This window comes from Morone saxatilis, unplaced genomic scaffold (genome assembly GCF_004916995.1).
Source record: "Morone saxatilis isolate NCDOM2014 unplaced genomic scaffold, NCSU_SB_2.0 Contig12, whole genome shotgun sequence".
Classification (NCBI taxonomy): Eukaryota; Metazoa; Chordata; class Actinopteri; family Moronidae; genus Morone; species Morone saxatilis.
The window spans coordinates 12,335,350-12,352,443 of NW_023339674.1; the positions used below are offsets into that span (position 1 = coordinate 12,335,350).

General features: G+C 40.7%; 3 protein-coding genes across 9 annotated transcripts in view; 1 reads left to right on the forward strand and 2 right to left on the reverse strand.

The window, feature by feature from the left end:
- Positions 1-3,049, reverse strand: part of xxylt1 (xyloside xylosyltransferase 1) — a 26,378-nt gene extending 23,329 nt beyond the window's left edge. The window contains exons 1-2 of the mRNA XM_035653460.1: positions 2,607-3,049; positions 1,180-1,821 (exon numbers count right to left, since the gene is read on the reverse strand). Of these exons, the coding sequence (XP_035509353.1) occupies positions 1,180-1,716 (537 nt within the window). The 5' untranslated portion in view covers positions 1,717-1,821; positions 2,607-3,049. The remainder of the gene's footprint in view (positions 1-1,179; positions 1,822-2,606) is intronic.
- Positions 3,050-5,017: 1,968 nt separating this feature from the next.
- LOC118322457 (serine/arginine-rich splicing factor 11-like) lies at positions 5,018-12,841 on the forward strand. Of its 7 annotated transcripts, none has more exons than XM_035654136.1 (12): positions 5,018-5,388; positions 6,669-6,802; positions 9,592-9,701; positions 10,254-10,343; positions 10,434-10,480; positions 10,579-10,712; positions 10,891-10,972; positions 11,083-11,196; positions 11,395-11,484; positions 11,587-11,640; positions 11,746-11,917; positions 12,027-12,841. In XM_035654136.1, the coding sequence occupies exons 1-12, from the start codon at positions 5,267-5,269 to the stop codon at positions 12,231-12,233; spliced, it is 1,356 nt and encodes a 451-aa protein (XP_035510029.1). In that variant the 5' UTR covers positions 5,018-5,266; the 3' UTR covers positions 12,234-12,841. The 7 variants fall into 7 exon arrangements, with proteins under 7 accessions (XP_035510029.1, XP_035510027.1, XP_035510028.1 ...); XM_035654134.1 differs by having other exon boundaries at positions 5,019-5,388; positions 11,587-11,658; XM_035654135.1 differs by having other exon boundaries at positions 5,019-5,388; positions 11,098-11,196; positions 11,587-11,658.
- A 1,011-nt stretch (positions 12,842-13,852) lies between these two features.
- LOC118321902 (ankyrin repeat domain-containing protein 13C) overlaps positions 13,853-17,094 on the reverse strand; it is a 36,021-nt gene continuing 32,779 nt past the window's right edge. Inside the window, exons 10-13 of the mRNA XM_035653457.1 lie at positions 16,325-16,404; positions 15,859-15,957; positions 15,613-15,713; positions 13,853-15,414 (exon numbers count right to left, since the gene is read on the reverse strand). Coding sequence (XP_035509350.1) covers positions 15,284-15,414; positions 15,613-15,713; positions 15,859-15,957; positions 16,325-16,404 — 411 coding nt within the window. The 3' untranslated portion in view covers positions 13,853-15,283. The remainder of the gene's footprint in view (positions 15,415-15,612; positions 15,714-15,858; positions 15,958-16,324; positions 16,405-17,094) is intronic.

Genomic DNA, 17,094 nt, shown 5'->3' on the forward strand with positions numbered 1-17,094 from the left:
AGTATAGAGGGAGAAATTAAAAGGAAGCGATCAGACCAACAAGCCCAAAACTCTGCCAAGATACCGAGCTGAGCAAACCTCCAACCAATCCAAAGCAGGCACGGGATCAGTTTGAGCTAATACAGAGCTGTAACATCCACACCAGATGTTGTAGATGATGAGACATTCCTGAGAGAAAAGGCCTGGCTGGCGAGGAGGATTTGGAAAGGAGGATTTGGAAAGGGATAAGTAATTTGTAAACAAGTTTATGGTCTTGTGCTCTGTGAAGAATACAAAAGAGGAGAAACGGGGCCGGACAGTTCATGCAACAGAGAGGGGACATAATCCGCTGTTTTGGCAGAGAGAACAAAGTAGGAAGCGCATCCACCATTAGTGAGGGATTAGTTTGGAAGACCAACACCTGCCCCCCCCGTGTTCAACTTTAAACAGCACCTACAGGTCTTTCTTCTAGAGGAGCCTGAGTTAAGGGGTCAGTTTGCCTCGTATCTAGTGTTTGTCAGATTGTTCTCACACCTTTCCCAACATCAGAATTGGCGTCTGCATCCACTTCAGCAATCCACCAGGTGTGTGGAGGTTTGAAAAAAAACTCAAGACTTCACAGTTTCACTCACAAGCTCCCTTATATTATTTTTTAAGTGTGGCCGTTCAGAACAGGGTTAAATACGTTTGCCTTCAGATGTGGTCAGACTACATGTGGTGTACTGGTAGTTAGTGTCAAACATACGCTAGTCTTTAGGGCCTCAACCCTGGGTTTGCCTAACAGTGATCTCAAGGAGGAGGCCAGGGACAAACATTAATAATATTCAGCAGATAATAGAATACATTAGACGTCGATGTGGCAGACCTTCCAACATAGGCATGGTGGGAATGCTGCACTGAAGCTATTGTCATTTAGCAAGTTAAACACAGTGGTGGGAAACATAAAAACAGTGAAAGATTAAATTAAAATATAAGACAGGTGCAATAATAATCCACTACCAATACAGATTTCCTTTTACCTGGTCTCACTTAGCTCAACAAACACATACGTTATATATAATTTACATATAAAGTGCCATACAGTATGTACAACAGCAAAGGAAACTTCACTAGAAATAAAACTGAGGATTTCTTCTTATCTTTAAAATCAACAGAGAACAGAGCGTTGGCACAGCGGAGACACGTGTTTAGACTGCCTACCTCGTACTTGAACGTTGCATCAAGGAGGAATTCCTGCAGCATCCTCTCTCCCAGTTCTTTGCTGGCCTCGTCGCTCACAAAATGAAGGACCAACACCTCTCCTTCCAGGAAGCGTCCGTGCTGAACCATAGACAACATGGCCACCCTGAACTTGTCCTGCAGGCTCCGGCTCTTGTCCACCTTGGTGAACATCATGAGCGCGTGGTAGCGATGGTCACCGGCATCACCGTTCCCCGTGGTGGACCTCAATCCCTCGCTCTCTCCGCCTACATCCAGCTCTTCCCCTCCTCGCTCCTCAGATCCAGCTGGGTGCGAGAGCGCGGTGTCCACAGTTAGGTCGGCATCGTTTCTGTTGGTGTTGTGGCTGGCCTGGGTCTGCTTGATCCTCTTCGTGGTGCTGGAGAAGTTCTGCCTCTCCGAGCCAAAGTAGTAAAAAGCCACCACAGCAAGCGCAGCAGCCAGGAGAAGCACAAACTGATAGGACCTGAAAGTACTGATCCTACCCATGATTCTGGCTACCAGTCTTAGGATGCCCATATCTCCTTGTTGGCGTCATGAGAATGGAGGTGTGCACGGGAAAACATCCACCATTTCGTGTCCTTCTAGTTCATAGTTATGTTTCATATTGTTGCCAACATTTACCTGCAAGAAAAGAACATCAGAGACCAATGCAAAAGTCATTACCTGCGTTTATTCAGTCAATACATTTGAGCAAAAAAAGATTTAGTGTTTAAAACATTCGGTGTACTTCTTTTTAAAATTTAAAATTTAAAACAGCTTTTTATTCTCCCGATAACCAATGCTTTTACTTTGACATCCACAGTCTCTTTGAAGCTTGTTTACAATCCAAAAGTCACTTTAATTACTTCATAAGCTGTTGAATATCTTAACTTTACTAACAAGCAGCCAATTAAACCAGTCTAATTTTAAATGTGTGTAATAAAACACTCACCTCTCTTTTCTTACATGTATTTGCAACATTTTACTATTATACCATTCCACTTATTGAAAATATCTTCTCCTTGATTAAGCAATTAAAGAATGTAAATAAGGTATTTTTACACATGTGCTCCTTTAATGATCATTTTTGCATGTGGAGAAGAAGATGTGTAGAACAGGTCATCACTTCCTTACAATGCTGTTTAATCAAAAACACTGCAGCTTCTGTGATTTGGATATTGTATTATATTCTTGTAATACTCAACATATTGTTTTTTTTAAGACCCTAATTAGACCTTTCCCTCTGTATACATTATATTTGATGTGTTATATTGGTGTCCCAGAGCTCTGCAGGCAGTGGTTTCATACATTTCGCGCCAATGTTGCAGCGTAAACACAGACGCTTCAAAAAGCACTATAATCCCACTGTTATCATGCACAGAAGATATAACTTAGTTCATCTCTCCAGAGAAAGTGCATCCACTTGCCTGTCTCATGTCGTTGATCTCTGCAGGTCCATCCTCATCACACTGCCCCGAGCTACTGCCTCATCTTTATGAAGCAACACAACACGAACTACTGCAACACTGACATTTAACGACACCCTTATCGTTCATGTAAAGTAACCAATAAACCCTGCAGCAACCTGTTGACATGCCTGAAAACGTGGGGGGGGTGCTAAGTTAGCAAGCGACGACTTTGCGCCTAGATGTGGGTCGTTGAGTTTCCCTCCGACGTTTGTTGAACCCGAGCACAAAGTCCGCCGCTGACTGGTTGTTTAAAATCACCGACGCATCCTTGTAGACATTTAACATCCTCCAACTACTGCGGTGTTTGCATGGCGCTGCGACTTCGAGAAAAAACACAAAATGAGTATTTCAGGAGGCCACTAGCTAGCAGCCTAGCAACGAACTCCTGTGACGCAACGTTAGCCACGCCCACTCTGACGCCAGCCGTATTCCGAGCCGTGCTGCCTTTACGCACAGTTGGAAAAATGCCAACTGTCATTTTTACATTTGAACAATCCTGAAATTAGTTAGACTTGGCTGTGAAGGAAGTTAATTTCAATTAATTAATTGATTCATTTTTGATAAATTGTTTGTCCTGATCGTTCATTTAGTATTCTCCGGTTCAAATCACACTTTTAAATCTTGTCTAGTAGATTTTACTCAGCATTTAAAATCACCAAAAGCCACATTTTGTCTGAAAATAAATGTTTAAAAAACATATCAAACAACTCACCCAAAGGACTACTGGAGTTGCAGAGATGTTTCAGATATAATGATACAATATAATTTAATAAGTCTACATTATAGGTAAAAACAGGAAACATAACAAACAACCAATTTTCACATAGTACACAAGATTCACAATGTTTTTTCTCCTGTTTATGGAGCTTTATGTAAATATCAAAGGTGGAATTAACTGACTACTGTACTTAAGTATAGTTTTGGCGTACTTTCCTTTGGTATTTTGCATTTGATGCCAATTTGTACTCTTCTGCCGCTAAAGAGAAAAAATACTTTTACGCCACTACATTTATTTGACAGACATTTAAGTATCTAGATTCTTAAAAAAAAAAAAAAACAGGTTCATGTTCATGTTTTTTATGTCATGTGTTTATGTAGAAAAAAGAAATAAAAACTACAGCCAACATATCATATTGGATGTCTTACACTCAACAGGGTTCCCACTCTTTTTAACAAATCATTTTCCAGCACATTTTCTGTTTGTACAGTTGCTCACAACAGAAAATGTCCTGTCATATAATTTACCAGTAGGCCGAGTATTGACACATTTAACTCCAGTATTCACACAGCGTATCCTACCAACAGTTGAGTTTTAAACAAAATACGTACCCAGGTTTATGTAGGTATGTGAGGGGGTAAAAAAAACAAAACAATTAAAATTCTCCAGGATAACATAAAATATTTGCAGGATTTTGGTCATTTTAATCAATTTCCAGGTGTTTCCCTGACTGGAAAACTAGTCTCTAAATTCCCATGTTAACCAGTATTTTCAGGACATGTGGGTACCCTGCCAAATATTGATGTAAGTATTAGCCTCAAAAATCCAGTAAGCGTCTACCGGCTGTACCAGAATCAGAATCACTTTTATTGGCCAGGTATGTTCACGCATACAAGGAATCTGACTCCGGTTTTATGATGCTCTCAGTGTACATACACAGAATGAGTATAGATAAACAAGCTCAACAAAACAGACATAAACTACTATGTACAATTATATAAAAAACAATAACATTTATAGACAGTAGACATGAGTGCAGAGTGCAAAGGATGCTGGAATAAATATTTACGTGCAGGTCTCTTTATGCAAATCAGATCATATTACTATTTTTAAAGGATCTTGTTACTTTTTCCAAAACTTGAACATATGAACATACCACATCAATACCAAAAACAACAAAAATACAAGCGTTTTTTTTTTTTTAATATCTCTAAACGGGAACATAAATTGCATTTATACAACAAAACATTTATCGTCTCTCAATTACCACAATCTACAAGGCTTTGTTAAAAAATAATAATACGCATAATAGATAATTAATCAATAATAATAATAATAACTAATAGATAAAAGATAATAAAAAAAAGGATAGATACAGCACAGGCACAAACCAAAAACAAATAAATGCAAGATTACAAATCAAGGCATCCTCTCTAAAGAGACTCCTCTATCAGCCCACAAATTCCTTCATATTCATCTGCCAGTAAACCCAAAGCATCAAAGTACTTTGCAAAGTAAAAGTTTAGGTATCCTCATTGTATACCAAAACTTGATCCTTATTAAAGGGTGACAAAAATACAAACGCTGCCCTACTTGAATGGGACAACTCGTGTTTGCCAGCGTAAAAACTCATAAGTACGAGCTTACGAACTGCACGTGAAAGCAGCATCCCTGCCTCACGACACTTTCGGCAGCGGCATTGTTGCTCTCTGCGGTTGTTTTCTCGTCCGCAGCCAATGTTAAACACTTTCCATCCACGGGGAAGATGCTAGCGTTGGTTTTCGCCTGATGTTTAGTTTCTCTCGTCGTCACCGAGGTCGTCTTTCGTTTTTGTTTTAAATTCGGGCGCGTCGCTAGCACAACGCTAGCCAGCTTGATTTAGCACGAAAAAAAAAAAAAAATGAACTCAAACACGCACGTCATCCAGGTGACAAATGTCTCCCCGAGTACGACATCCGAGCAAATGAGGACTCTGTTTGGATTCCTCGGAAACATAGAGGAGCTCAAACTGTTTCCACCTGAGTGAGTATTGTGTGTTTTGCATGGGTCAAACGTAGTCTCACAGCGGGGCTCCTCCTGAGGCCTGTGAGGGGCCACTAGGCCTCACCGCACGGCGTGCTGACGCTAATGCTAACGATTCCCCGCGCCTTTAGTGAACGCAGCAGCGGTCGCTCCACGCAACGATAGGGCGTGAGGGACATACTGAGTGTGTTTGCTGTTGTGTGTCTCCATGTGAGTGGGTTTTAGTGTAGATTAAAAGTCCCCTTTTTCTTCCACAGACGCCGGGATGTGTAACGTTAACTGGCAACCGAAACCGAAACTAGCTACGCGACTTAATTGGTCGATGATTAATCAGCAGCAACTTCGATAATCTGTTAGTTGTTTTCAGTTGATTATCAGGCAGAAAGATCAGATTGAGTCCAGTGATCTGTCTATTGTTTTAGATTAACGCTTACCGTAATGTCATCACAAGCACCCAGAGACTGATTTATCTGAGGAAAAAACAGTAAAACAAACCGAAGATACTCAGTTTTTAATGGTAGAAAACACCAATAAAGCAATAAATCCTCACATTTTAATGACTGTAAATAGTGTAAGCCAGCATTTGTTTTGTAAGCCGCTCAAATTTACCCCAATGTGTCAATTAATTGACTAATTGTTACTTCTTTTAGCCTCTTCAGGTGTATTTGCCTTTATGATTTACCTCATTGTAAATATAATCATTTCTGCACTTCCTTCTTTTTTCCCCCCTACATTTTATACTATATAATGAATAAGTTAAACAGTTTCAGCACTAGATGTCACAGCTATTGTTAATGTAGTAAATACTGATGTACACAAAGTAGAACAACAAATGATCTTAACTGTAATATTGTTGTCAGGGACTTCCTGTTGGTAATCCCTGGGGTTCCCTGCATCCCATTTGAGAGACTGCAAAACACACCTCAGTATTTTATTGGCCGACTATAGTAGGAAATAATTGTTCTTTGCTTTGTATTCTCTTCTATTGAATTACACCTGGCTTCTCAGCAGGTAGGGCATCAAGGACTGTAACAACAACAACAACACCATAGCAACAATTTAGTTATAATGTCAGTGCTAACAATACCACACATTACACATTTTTCTAACCTACCTTGTTGGTCCAAGCAGAGGATGTGGAGATGAGTGGACGAGGTTGTATCTCCACTGTTAACTTAATTGCCCCTGGGGGCTCAAAACTCATTCAGATCAGTTTGAAGAAGGCATGTTGGGTCTCCTTGTTTCTATTCTTTGCACAACATATCTGTATTTTCTTCCAGTGACTCTCCCTTGCCTGTGACTTCACGTGTCTGTTTTGTAAAGTTCCTTGAGTCTGAGTCGGTGGGAGTTTCCCAACACCTGACGAACACCGTCTTCGTGGACAGAGCTTTGATCGTGGTCCCTTTCGCTGAAGGTGGGTGTCTGCTTCAGTCTTGTCTCTCTCACATGGCTATCTCTGAACATGCATCACAATGTGTAGGCTGTTTAATAGAATTACAGACGCTATCTGAGCCATTGTGAGCTTTTTTTTCTGACCAAGCAAAATTAGCTAAGCTTTCAGTGCTTGGCATTTCTAGGTATGTAAAAGGGAAATGTACATTTGTGTCCATGTCTTACAATCTAGCTGTAAACTTCTCTCTCTGTTATTTGTGTTGTGGTTTTCATAGTGGACAAGTCATTTGCAGAGAGCCCCTTCCTTGCTGGCTGAAAGTGGTCCTCTGCTGCCATCAGGAGATTAGAAAAAATAATGGCACCAGGCTCGCAAGCCCCCCTTCTCTCTCTTGTTCTGCAGTAAAATATTAACTCTTTATTTTTTTCTCTGTTCAAGGCATCTTTTCTTTAAAACAAATTAGCCACACAACTCTTAAGCAAGATGAGGGGGTGGGGGAGAGGGTGCAGGGCAATCTCAATTCCTCACATGTTGAAAGGATTTGAATATTTTCAAATAAAATGTATGTTGATTAGTAGGCATGCACCGAACTAGGGATGCCCCGAGCAGATCAGCTGGATTGGTTTTGAGGCCGATCTGTCAATTAATTGGTATTGATTTCAAGCTTGAACCAGTTCTGGTCCTCCTGTTTATATTTGAACCTTTTTTTGCGCTTCCGGGTCCGCCAGTTGTCAAAATGTCCTATTGTGCTTGAACCAGTAATCGTCAACAGTTAGTTTGAGTTGATTAATATCCACACTGACTGACGGCATGCATCAGCGAGAGAGTTTCAGTGACTTTGCAGGTGCTGTACAACCTTAAATTATCTTCTTTATGTCGCATACATTTAGTTGAGACACTCCTCTGTCCATTGATTTTATATTCAGTGCTGTAGGAAGCAGTTAGAGACCCTGCACATACACACTGGTGTTTTCAGTTACTGGCTAATCAGACCTGTTTAGGTTCAAGTTGGGCGGTGCTATGGTGGGAGTGTGCTTAGGACGCCCGACGCCAGGTGTAAGTAGCCCCGCCCTCACAGGTGCAACAAATCTTAGCGGTACAGTGAAGGAGATATCAATCTACCAATCAATCGATCAATCAGTCCTACAGGTCCACAGTCCCGAGTCTCATCAGCCAGATAAGTGAAAACACCTGCATGGGTGTTTAGGGTCCGGCTTTGTTTTCTTAACGTAGAGCTGTTCACCAATCACATCCAAACCGGATTGCCTTATTAAATGCTATCTTGCCCTGTGCTGATTTAAGTAAACGCTGCTGAACTGCATTATAAAGGAAAATATAAATACTGGATCTGGACTTGTTACTGGCAGAATCCTAATGTAAAATGGAGCAGATTGGGAAACAAAAAAATGTTCGGGACATCCCTACACCAAGCACAAAGCATGCAGGATAGATTAACTAATCAGCTGTGCATGCTAGAATAGATTTCTGAAGGTGTGTGTGCCATCGTCTACAGTAACTTTCAGCAGATGTGGTGGAAGTGTATTAGCACATAATTTGGTTATTAATCATAATAAGCACACAAACATGCATTTGGCATTTACTTGCTTCATGTGCCAAAGCCTTGTTATTTTACACTGTGCATCTGTTTTTCCCAAATTACCACTAACACACGAGATAAAAGTAGTTGTAAGCCTCTGCTTGATGTTGCAGTAAATGCTTTTTTTATTGACCCTCTCCACACATGACTCTGAAAGAGTTGAGTGACTCTCACGTTTAACAGTGGTGTTTCTTTTGTTGTTGTGTTTTACAGTTCTTTTTCCTGGTTCAGCCAGCCCTATATACCAGGCCCTGCTGAAAATGCCACCAACAGTTTTGTCTTCTGCAGCCTTATCCTGTTTCTCAAGTGTCCTTTCTGTTGTGTGTGTGTGCGCGCGTGTGTGTATGTCTCTCTCTCTCTCTCTCTCTCTCTCTCCCCCCTTTTCACCATATAAAATGTCAGAATAAAAAATAGCCTGTTTTCAGATTGCACAACCATGGATGATCATCTCCATAAGATTTTCCCTTTTGATTTTACTGTTTGGTTTTTCTTCAGCTTTGGGCAAAATTTTTATGATTTTATCACAGCTTTTGCTGGCAATAGCCTTTAACTGTTTAGTGCAGTTTATCTTTGACATTGTTTAGTGTTTTTAGTGACATATTGTTGGCTAAAACCTAGCACTGCTGTAGCTTGTTAGCAGTACTTCATCTGGTTGCCAAGTAAGTCTTTTTTTTTTTGTGGTGGGATTGTAACCACCGACAAAAGCCCAGAAAAGGTAAAATGACTGAACCTTTTCTGTTTTTTGTATTGGTAATGGTAAGTGATGTTGAAATGTACCCTTGTGTCTACACCCAAATCATGAACTTTGTTTTCTGTATCTCAATGTTTTTGTGTGCTTTATAGCGAAGCAGCCGGCGCGAGTCGCTTGTTCATAAAACATCTAATGAAAGTTGAGAGCACATCCCACGGGACAACTGGCTGTGCTTGCTTACGTTTGGTTCATGACTTAAAAAACAAGTACAGGTGATAAAATCTTGGCAGTGTTGACCACAGTGTGTATTGTGACTTTTAAACTCATAGCTGCTAATCCTACAATCATACTTTCACAAAAGTCAGGGATCAAGATTTACAGACAAGACAAAAAGTGGATTTTTTATTATTTTTTATTTTTTGACTACAGAGTAGTTAGACTGAGGTGGCTTGTCTGCAAGTCTTGTCTGAGTGTTTATCGATGTTTGCTTGGAGCGTGCACTGAAATGTTGTTGTTTCTCTCCAGGAGTCATTCCTGATGAATCTAAAGCTATGTCGCTGCTGGCTCCAGCCAATGCCGTGGCAGGAATGATGCCTGGGGGAGGCCTTCTTCCAACACCCAATCCTCTGGCGACAGTGAGTTTAGATATTGAGATTGTCTTTTTAATAAAGCTCACATTGTGTTCATGATCATTTGTTTTCTATTGCTAGATGAGTGATTGATCTTAAACATGACTATTTGTAAGTCAAATTGTAGTTTCTCATATTTTAAACTGTTTTCCATAACGGGCCATATGTTTTTAGATTCCTGTCAATCGGCCATATTTGTCAAAGAGTTTACAGGTTCTTGATAATTTGAGTTAAGATTTCATTTAAAAATGAAACTGGCTTTCAATCTATATTTATGACTTAAGGAAGATGAATGGGAACTTTAAAAAACTTGTAAAAATCTACAGGAATGTAGGGAGATTTAATCCTTTTTAATTAAATCTCCCTCATATTGAATACAGATTTACAGCTTACAGCACCATCATAACTTTCTGGCAAGTTTTTCATTTGTTTACACCAGTAACACTGCTGCAAATAGGCACAATATTTCAGTTAATCAGAACTCAATAAATACTAAATATGAAAAGCGCTGTTAAATTAGCTCTGCAGTGTATCGTAAGTGTCTGTCTGATATTTCAGATGGGAGGAACGCCATTCGGAGGTCTTGGAGCTCCTAACATGGAGCAAATGGCTGCCATGGGAATGGCGGGACCTAACATGAACCCCCAGGTGAGCACTCGATGGATCACATTCACGGCAGCAGCATGTTAAAACAAACTGTCTTCCTTATGTTAATTATCCTCCTCGCATGTGTTTCAGGCTCTTTCTGCAGACTTCCTGAAGCTCATGCAGTCCATGGACCCCAAGTAAGGAACTAAACGCATTTCTTCATGCAGGATATCCAGTGAGCCTGATTTTTGTGTGTGTGTGTGAAAAAAGTCTAAATAATTGATGGCATTTGCAGATTGAATCCATTAGCGGCCGGACTAAACTTGAATCCAGGGCTGAAGACTGACGCTTCCAATAAGGAGATTGAAGAGGCCATGAAAAGAGTCCGAGAGGCCCAGTCTCTCATTTCTGCCGCCATTGAACCAGGAAGTGAGTGCTCCATTTCCTCGTGTCTCCCTTGGAAGAGACTGTCGATGCTTCCTCGTTTGTTCAGCAGATACGAGAGAAAACGTCCCCGTTTGTAATCATAGAACATTTGTCCCAGTATGTGAGCAGTAAGGCCTACTACCTGCTCGATATTTAACTTGACATATAATTGTTTTTGCAGATAAGAAAGATGACAAGCGCAAACATTCCCGGTCCCGTTCGCGTTCACGGCGCAGGCGATCCAGATCTCGCTCCAGACACAGGTAAAGTTGACGGCATTAAAGAGCTGTGGTGTCTACGTACGAGGCACGAGCAGTGTATTTAACTTCTTGTAGTAATTTAAAAAAATGAGCAACTGCTTCATCTTTGGCAGGCGTTCGAAGAGCAGGTCTCGGCGGAGGTCCCATTCAAGGAGTAGGAGGAGGTCCAAGAGTCCACGGAGAAGGAGGTCCCACTCCCGGGAAAGAGGCCGCCGCAGTAGATCCAGGTCAGTATCTCCATCACAGGACCAAAGCAGATGCCTTTTTTCATTTTATTGCCAGACATATGTCGACCCCTGCTGCAGAATTTCAGCTGTAGTTGTGATCATGATTTTTAATGTAGAAATGTAAAGCAAAGCTGCCCCTGTTTTCTGCAATATGCTGCTGTTTGCTAACGTTGTTGACGCTGCTTCTGTCTTGATCAGGGAAAGGAGGAAGGAGGAAAAGTCTAAGAAAAGGTCAAAGACGCCCCCCAAGAGCTACAGCAGCGCCAGGAGGTCTCGAAGCATTAGCCGGTGAGTGAACAGGAGCACTTTCTTTCAGATTTAATGTGATGCTAAAACAGCAAATGATTCAAATGGCTTTTATTCATTTGTATGTTGTATTTTTTTACCCAGGAGGCACAGACGAAGCCGCAGTGCATCTCGGTCCCCCAGGAGGAAGTTGTCCAGGTCTCCATCGCCAAGACGGTGACTTATCAACATTTTACATGCAGTGAATTTGAGTACAACGTAAAATGGTGAACTTAAAATGATGAACATATGTCACGTTCACAGTCACAAGAAAGAGAAGAAGAAGGACAAGGAGCGTGAGAAGGAGCGGGATAGAGACAGGAGGGAGGACAGGAGCAGAGATGAAAGAGAACGCTCCACCAGTAAGAAGAAGAAGAGCAAAGACAAGGAGCGAGATCGGGACCGCAAGTCCGATAGCGAGAAAGGAGACGTTAAGGTACGTTTGGAGCTTCTGGAAATTGGCGTTTAATTGAACAACAGTAGGTCTACACGTGATTTTTGTGGAGAACGAAGAACTAATCGAACAACTTAAATTGTCTTGACAGGTGACCCGGGATTACGATGAGGAGGAGCAAGGTTATGACAGCGAGAAAGAGGGAGAGGAGGAGGACGACGAGAGGAAGAGCGACTCTGACTCGGCATCGTCCCCCAAAGGCCAGGAGGAGATAGAGAGATCCGAGGGCCAAATCCCCAAAAAGTCCAAGCTGAATGGAGACGATCACCATCAGGAAGACATGGAGATGAGCGACTAAGAACATCCCGAACCAGACCGTGTTATCTTTCCACTGTCCTCTTTTATATTTTTAATATAGGCCACAACGTGTCCGTGCCTGATCACTTAAAGTAAAAAAAAGATTTGTTGTCTTAACTGTAGAAGCATTTTGGGAAAATGGGGAGGGGGGTGTAGAAGGAAAGCAGTCAAATCATTTTTGTAAAGACGAGAAAACAAGGACTAAAATATGAATAACATGAGACTGGTTTTAAATTGTCATTGCTGTACTTTTTTAAGATCCCGTTGATTTTTTTCTGTTTGTTGCCTTTTGTGTTTATTCTTCCTGGCAGTAGAATACACAGCATTTTCCGCTAAAATGTTGTCAATGTAAATATTTTACTGGTCGGGATTAAGTCCTTTCCTCATTGAGACTGTTAGTTACTCACCAGGCACCAACGTCGGGTTACTTTCTTGGTTGCTGAACCATTTTTGCTTTAACTGTAATGCACCCAGTCATGTCTCAGCTGACCTTCCTATTTTACACCCCTTTGTAAGTGTACACTGTAGATTGAAACGTGTTGTTGCAATGAAATACTTTGTCTGCAATAGGTTTTCCAAAGGAAACTAATAAAATTGGGTCAAACTGTCCACTTGTGTCACTGAAAGAAGAGGTTTGTTTTGGAAAATATGGCTAATAGCTTAATGGAGTCTTTGCTGGTTGCCTGGCAACTGCTCAAGGCCAAAACACAACCGCCGGTAAAGGCGAATTATCGGTTATATACATTTTATATATATATATACATATATACTGTCAGTGGTTTATACTTGTATTTTTGTACGGGTTAAACGTTAGATAATGTTAATTCATGAGCTTTAGCGGCTTTGCGGAGTAGGTTTTCACCGTTGGATAAAGCTAAGCTAACTTTCCCCTTCTTTCCAAACGTTGCGCTAAGCTAACCGGTGGCTAACTGCCAGGAAGTGTTCCGTTAAAGTAACGGTTAGGTTCGTGAAAAAAAAAACATGGAGTCCAAACTAGACGGTTAGATATGTGGGAATTTTTATTTAGTACATTTTATATGAAAATAGTGTCGCAGACTTATACAACAGTTGTTGCTGTACAACGGACATGTTAGGTTAGATGAATGATGAACTTCCTACATTAAAAAAAATAGGAAAACTGAAGCAGCATGAAGTATAAAGCGCAGTGTCAGTGAAGAGGCACACTTCCAGTAACGTTAGCTGCACTTGGCCATATGGAGGAATGTAATGTATTTGGTTATACTGATACTGAATATGGATGCAAGTAAGCAAATTGTTCTAACAACACCTTGAGCCACCACATCTGTGTAGTACACCTTCATTTTAAACTCCAGCAGTAGGCACGTTTAGCAAACATGAGCACAACACCTGCCTGTATCAACATGATTAAAAGCTCATGAACCACAGCAGCAGCTATAAACACAGTAGGACATCTCCAGCCTCCAGTCAACACCTCCTGCACTTGTACATAATTCATTTCATCTGAGGAGACCTGGGGCTTTGTGCTTGTCACACTGTGGAAGTGATTGATTGTTCCACACAATCTGGAGGGGGGTTCGTAAAGGTTTTATCTTTAGTATTTAAAGTGGGAAGGGAAATAATGACAGGAGAATTAAGAGATTCATTTTTTTTCTTCATTAAAACATTACAAGTATGTACAAAAATAGCAACCGCCACCATGTTACAAACCAATAAACCCTCAATTTAACTCATGAGACGCTACATTTAAAAAATAAAAATAAAAATACACACAAATCACAACATTTCCTCTTGTGGAGGACATCTTAAACTCATCAGCACAAAGAACGAGAAAAGAACATAAAAGACAAACCTGTATTTACACACTGTGCAGGGGAATAGCCTGGTTCTTGTGTAAAAATGGCATGAATGTCGTAGTCATTCATTAATTCTCTAATATCTACTTTCTCTACAATCGCCAGTTTTCTTTGAGCTGGATTGTACAGTTTGTTACATAGTTTACAAACGTGTAGTAAGAAACAAAAGTCTTAAGACGCCATGACTTCCATTCACTTCCACTCAAAACGAACGAAGAGAAAACCTCGTAGTACCATAAAAATTGCAGCATTTCTAGCGTTGCCTCGATTAAACTATAATATATTTAAAATGCGGGGTTAAGGGTCGAGCATCACAAAATGAGTGTGAATGATCTCAGCTGAATGTAGAGTGGCTGTAGTGGATCTAAATAGTGCCCAAGAGTTCAGTGATGCTACTCCATGCCCGTGAAAATCACTGTTATACACACACACACACACACACACACACACACACACACAATTTTATAATGTGCAGAGTTAAAGTGGAATTCAGCAAAAATGGATTTTTACGGTTTTTAACCTACAAAAGAAGCCAAAAACTGAATGTAAACGGACATTTCATCAGTGTTTAGTACATCTTTGGGAAAATGTCAAAATTTGATGGTGTTAAAGAATTCAGTGTAAAATAAAAAGCAGGGATTTTATTCTCTTACACACCTCGCTGACAGGTGCATTCGATTATATACAATTTAATGTGTCTTTAAAAGTCTACTTAAGCAAGAATAAAACAACCTAAAAAGTCAGTTTTTGATGATATTCCTCCCCAACGTGTCACACAGACAATATCAGTGCTTTACTACAAGTCAGTTAAAAACATTCCCTTTATAAACATTACTTACATACTTAAATACATAGCATCCACTGAACGGTCTCAGACCCCGTATACAGAGAACTCACCGGCTCTGCTGTCACTCGTTTGAACTTCAATGCCCTTTTCACTGAGGAGAGGTTCAAACTCTCCTGTCTGGATTTAGATCGAGGGTGAGAGTGAGAACCTGCAACACTACGCTTCAAAAGATCACGAGGAGATGTCAACCTCTCTGCCACCGCGGGCCTCAAGCAGCTCTGGCGACGCCATTGTTTGTCCGGTCGTCTGGTCGTCGTCTGTGTTCAGGGTGGGTGATGGAATCCACAAACTATTCCCGCTGTTTTTTTTTTCTCAAGTATGTTTTGTAGCGTTATGTTGCACGTTTGTTTCCTGCTCCAGCTCGAGAGGTTAAAGGTCAGGGAAGCGGCTGGGGTCTTCTTTATAGTCGTTGGGAATGGTAAAAATGAACTGTTCGAACACGTCGTAACGAAACTCCTGAAACGTCACGGTGGCTGTGATCGTGGGAAAGACGGGGATGTCTGCAGGGAGAACATGAGCAGGATCACAAATTATATCTTTGATGACATGCTTTGAATTTCTTACACCTGTCTACTGTAGGTTTGTTTCCATATTGTGAATGAGTCGGAGAAAAAGTCAATAGTCAAAACACACAAAAACAAAGTCTATTCGCACGTCTTACACAACAGGCTTCTTTCAAATTGTTTGAATCTGCTTACCGAGTTTAACAGGAAAGCCAGGGGGGAGCTTCATCTGAACAAACTCCCTGAGTTTATTAAAGTGCTTGAATGGTGCAATCACCTCCAGAACATTCAACAACCTGAGGGAGAACAAAACCAACACATTTGCACAAATTAGTATGTTTTTATCAGCGCGTGCAAGAGGGGGAAAAAGAACAGGAGGGAACTTTTGGCTTCTTGTTTTATAATAAAGAGTCTGGATGGAAAGTTAAAGAGATGACTCACGATTCAATGCCCAGAGGGAAGTCTTGACTCATGGCTATCGTGGCTTTGAAGTTTTTCTTGCTCTCTTTGCAGACCAGCTCTCTGCCTAGATGAGGGGCTCTGAGTTGGAGGGAGAAAGAACAACCTGTCAGAGTGTGATCTCAGGTTGAAGACGGCTCACTGAGGAAGAGCATACAGCTCGTTATTATGCAGAAATCGTCCATGTGTATTTTTCTTTTCAACTCTTAAGATGGATTCATGAGTTTTTCCATGTTCTTTCTTCTAAACAGTTACTGAATATAGAGGAACCCACCGGGCCTTGAAAAGTACAGTTAAGACATTTTGTGACATTTAAGCTCTGTATTTTGTTATAGAAAGGACAATCAGACATCTGGTTCCTTGATTCATGACTGTAATATGACTTAAAGTAACATTAATGGTCCCACACAAGTCTAACAGTGATGCCTTTATTTATTTAGACACCTACTTTCCATTGTCTGCAGTGATGTACTCTTCCCAGGATATAGTGTTTGGTGAAGGCGGAGTTAGAGATTGCCTCCTCGCCGGCTGAAGGGCAAAGAGGGGAAGAAAAAAAAACAGGTTAAGGTTCCAGATTAAACAGACTCATGAAACTGAGAATAATTAAGCTTGTGTGTTCTTGAAACTGTTAATGTGTACGACCTGTGAGCTCAGCAGAGGTCAGCAGAAAACCTATACTATATGTTTACTTCTTTATTGTATCAATCCATTTTATGTGTATGTGTTGCTGCTGCAGAGCCCCAGTCTTACTCTGCGTTCATTATGTTTATTTTTGTCTTTCTTCAGTTACTCACACAGACCATTGAAATGCACAGCACAGGCCACTAGAGGGCCCCGGTGCATCACTACAGCCACAGTAACCTCTGGTTTGCTGAGTCTCACATATGGTATAACTGAATTACTATAATTTAGTGCACCACTAAACACCAGTAGAAACAAATGACTGAGACATTCACAGAAGGCACTTTACTATATTTTTGCATATATTGTCCTCACTTCCTGACCCCTTAACCCCTTAAAAAAACATTTCTTTAAATACAGAAGTAAACAGTAAGAAATAAAAGCAGTAAAAGACAACCTCAGAGTACAGTCTGTTACATTTACAGCTTAAGATGAATGTTTGCTTTACACATTGCGGATGAACAATTTCACTACTTATTTTTTGTTGTTGTTAACTTCTAGTGCAGTAGCATCTAGGGCAGGGGTGTCAAACTCTGG

Excerpts from the sequence above, each read along its gene's own strand:
- LOC118322457 (XM_035654134.1), top strand. The coding sequence starts at position 5,267 with ATGAACTCAAACACGCACGTCATCCAGGTGACAAATGTCTCCCCGAGT. Across the intron at positions 5,389-6,668 it reads CTCAAACTGTTTCCACCTGA|TGACTCTCCCTTGCCTGTGA; the intron begins GTGAGTATTGTG and ends ATTTTCTTCCAG. Across the intron at positions 10,481-10,578 it reads ATGCAGTCCATGGACCCCAA|ATTGAATCCATTAGCGGCCG; the intron begins GTAAGGAACTAA and ends TGGCATTTGCAG.